The 2943-nt window shown below is 40.2% G+C and overlaps 1 protein-coding gene across 1 annotated transcript; it reads right to left on the reverse strand.

Annotated features, from left to right (window-relative positions):
* Positions 1-212: 212 nt before the first annotated feature.
* On the reverse strand, positions 213-2070 carry LOC108055505 (uncharacterized). The gene is made up of 2 exons (XM_017138872.3): positions 1594-2070; positions 213-1160 (listed from the first exon to the last, which is right to left on the reverse strand). Exon 2 carries the CDS (start codon positions 1157-1159, stop codon positions 731-733), a length of 429 nt encoding a protein of 142 aa, XP_016994361.2. The 5' UTR covers position 1160; positions 1594-2070; the 3' UTR covers positions 213-730.
* Between the last annotated feature and the right edge of the window lie 873 nt (positions 2071-2943).

A 2943-nucleotide genomic window follows, 5' to 3' on the forward strand; every position in this document is an offset into this window, starting at 1 on the left:
ATGTATTTTTTTAAAATTCTTTTTTAGTTACAGTCTTGATATAAATCTACTTAAATATTTATTTACAAAATGTATATTTTTAAATTTATTTTCGTAACCATCTTGATAAAAATTGACTTAAAATTTAATTAATAATATTATAATTAATAATATTATAATACTACTTGCTATAAATAAAAACCAAAACTATTAATTAATAAAACCACCAAATCTAAGTTTTGACAATCATTTATTTGAGATTTTTATGGATTATTTCGAGCATTTTCGAGCATACATTTCTGATGAGCAAAAGTTACGAATTATCCTGGAGCCGTGCCAAAGTTATGTGGTATACATATGTCGTCCTGCAGTCAAAAAAGTTTAACCAGTTTTCTTCTTCATTGAACCGAACGTGAAAACATCTTTCGGATCTTTTATCCCCGGCTAGTATTCTATACTTTCTGTGGTAATTGCTGTTTTTTTTTCGGGAAAATTGCATAACGCCAGAACTAGAAATTTGGTTTGTGGTTGTAGAGCGAGGAAACAAGCACGAAAAAATGTACATAGACGGGGCGTAGAAGTCTCTACGCAAGCAACCGAATACTGATTTCCATTGATTTGGTGCTGCGAACAGTGCCAAAGTTCAAATGCCGACTGCCCAATGGCAAAAAGTCAGATTCAGAGTCCTCCGAACGAGAGGGGAATCCCCCAGGAGACTTCCAGTCTATCATGATCTCCGGTCCCATCGCCATCACTCGAATAGAATGTCCATCGGCACGCCATAGGTCTCGGCGACCTTCAGCTTCGTGTAGGCAACCACGCCGGTGGGGCAGTAGGCCAGCGCCTCCTCTAGGGTGATCCACTTGGCGCTCGCCTCGCCCGCACATACCACATGCAAATAGACGATCCCCTCGAAAACCGCGTGGCTGATGATGCCCATCAGGTTGCTAGTGGCGCCACCGCCGCCACTTCCGTTTCCGGTGCTGTTGCCGCTGCCGTTTCCGTTTCCGCCTCCGCTTCCGTTTCCGCCTCCGCTTCCGTTTCCGCCGATGATGCTGCCGCTTTGGCTGCCAATGCTGCCGCCGCTGCTGCCGCCGCTGCCGCCACCGCTGCCGCCGCCCACGCTGCTGCCGCTGGCATTGGCGCTCGACGAGGTGGCCGGATTCAGATTGATGACCATCCTGAGATCAGTTTAAAAAATTTTTATTAAAAATATTTCATTAAAAAAAAATTATTAAAAAAAATGATGACATATTTAATTTAATTTAATACAAATATTAAAGGCGTATAAAAATACATTGCTTTAATAATAACCTTTAAAATGAGATTTTATTTAATATAGTATTATTATAATAAATAAAATATTTATAAAAATATACGGATTTATAAACATGCTTTCTTGAAATAATATAAACTAGGAAATATTTAAATGTCATTTAAGCAATTTATGAATAACAATTAAGGATCGGGAATAAATAAATAAAATATTTAATAATATGATGGAGAATAAAAATAAATAAATAAAAGTTAAAGTTATAAAATAAAAATAAAATAAATAAAATTTATAATTTCGGTTCCTGATAATAAATAATATTGTTCAAATTTTTAACTCACCTGAATATAAAACTATCAAAAGTGGAAAAGAAACCGGATTGGAACCAGTTGACGCTGTGGCTCGAACCCGGGGCTCGACTGCAGCTAGCCGCTCGACCTTTGGGCCCGACTGGCCCTCGGCTGGGTCCGGGGGTCCACTCTCAGTCCTTTCGGGCGCCTTGAACTTTGAACCTACGAATTTGGTACTCTTGTACTTTTGTATTCTGGGCGATCCAAAGGAGTCTCTGGTGCGGTGGTGTGCTGACAACGGATCAGTTCTACGCGTCTGGGCGTCCAAGTTGCACGCGATTCAGGTGCAACTCTGCGATTAGCTAGATACCAGGTACCAGGTATGATTTTATTCGCCGTTTGATTATTATTTTTTTTCGATTTTCCTCTATATTTTTTTTTTGTTCAAACGGTGTGTGTGTGTATGAATGTGTCGGTTGTGTGTGTTGACTACCTAGACGATTTTACTAAGTCTAATATACCCTGTCATTTGTGTCTGGCGTTCTTCTCATTGCCTAGTTTTTGAAAAAAATAAAATCGAATTAAGTTTGAGAGACGAAAAATAAATGGATTTACTACTTTTACAGGGTATTTTAAATCATAACTTTTTCGAAAACCTATTTTTTCTTACTTTTGATTTTAAATAATAATACTAATTTTTCTACAATTAAAGGAAAATAATTTTAACTAGAAAAAACTTAAATTTCAAATTTAAACGTGAAAAATAAAGCATAATGCCCAGGGAACTTTTCAGGGCTTTATTCCGTTGTCCCCCTAAAACCCTAACACCTTTCACACTTTCCGACGCGTCGCTTGGCAACCCTGGCGCTTATGAATGTGCCATATTATGCTTTGCTTCTGCCAGCACCAAATGAACTGAACAAATAAAACTTGCACGGCAAAGTTGTTGACATGGCAGTCTTCTCTGCCATCTGATTGCCACCTGCAATGCCTCACCTTTGTCCGCGCTTAGCACTTTATTTACGACTGGAAAATGCAGCTAGGGGGTGGAGCGAGAAAATGCGGGGAGGGCGCAGAGGAAAAGCTGGGGAAAAGCGCCCGAGCTGAGCTTAAGTCGCGGCAACTGGGGCCCCAAAGCAATTAAATCGCATTCGCTGTGTGGGAAGCAAATAGGATTCCGTGTACGGGGGCTTTGAAGGCGGAGTCCGGACAGAGACAAACAATCAAACGGAAATTAATTGCGGCATGTGTGAAAAGTGAAAGCCAAAAGCTGCTCGGTAAATGATTGTCGAGCAACGAGTTTTTCCCCCTCTTTTCGCCTCGGCGACTTTAACCCATCCACCGTCCTCTCCCTATTCCCGATTAAACCCTGATTGATAGCTGACCCCAGGCTAGAGCATT

This window comes from Drosophila takahashii, chromosome X (assembly GCF_030179915.1).
Source record: "Drosophila takahashii strain IR98-3 E-12201 chromosome X, DtakHiC1v2, whole genome shotgun sequence".
NCBI lineage: Eukaryota > Metazoa > Arthropoda > Insecta > Diptera > Drosophilidae > Drosophila > Drosophila takahashii.

Excerpts from the sequence above, each read along its gene's own strand:
- LOC108055505 (XM_017138872.3), bottom strand. The coding sequence starts at position 1,159 with ATGGTCATCAATCTGAATCCGGCCACCTCGTCGAGCGCCAATGCCAGC.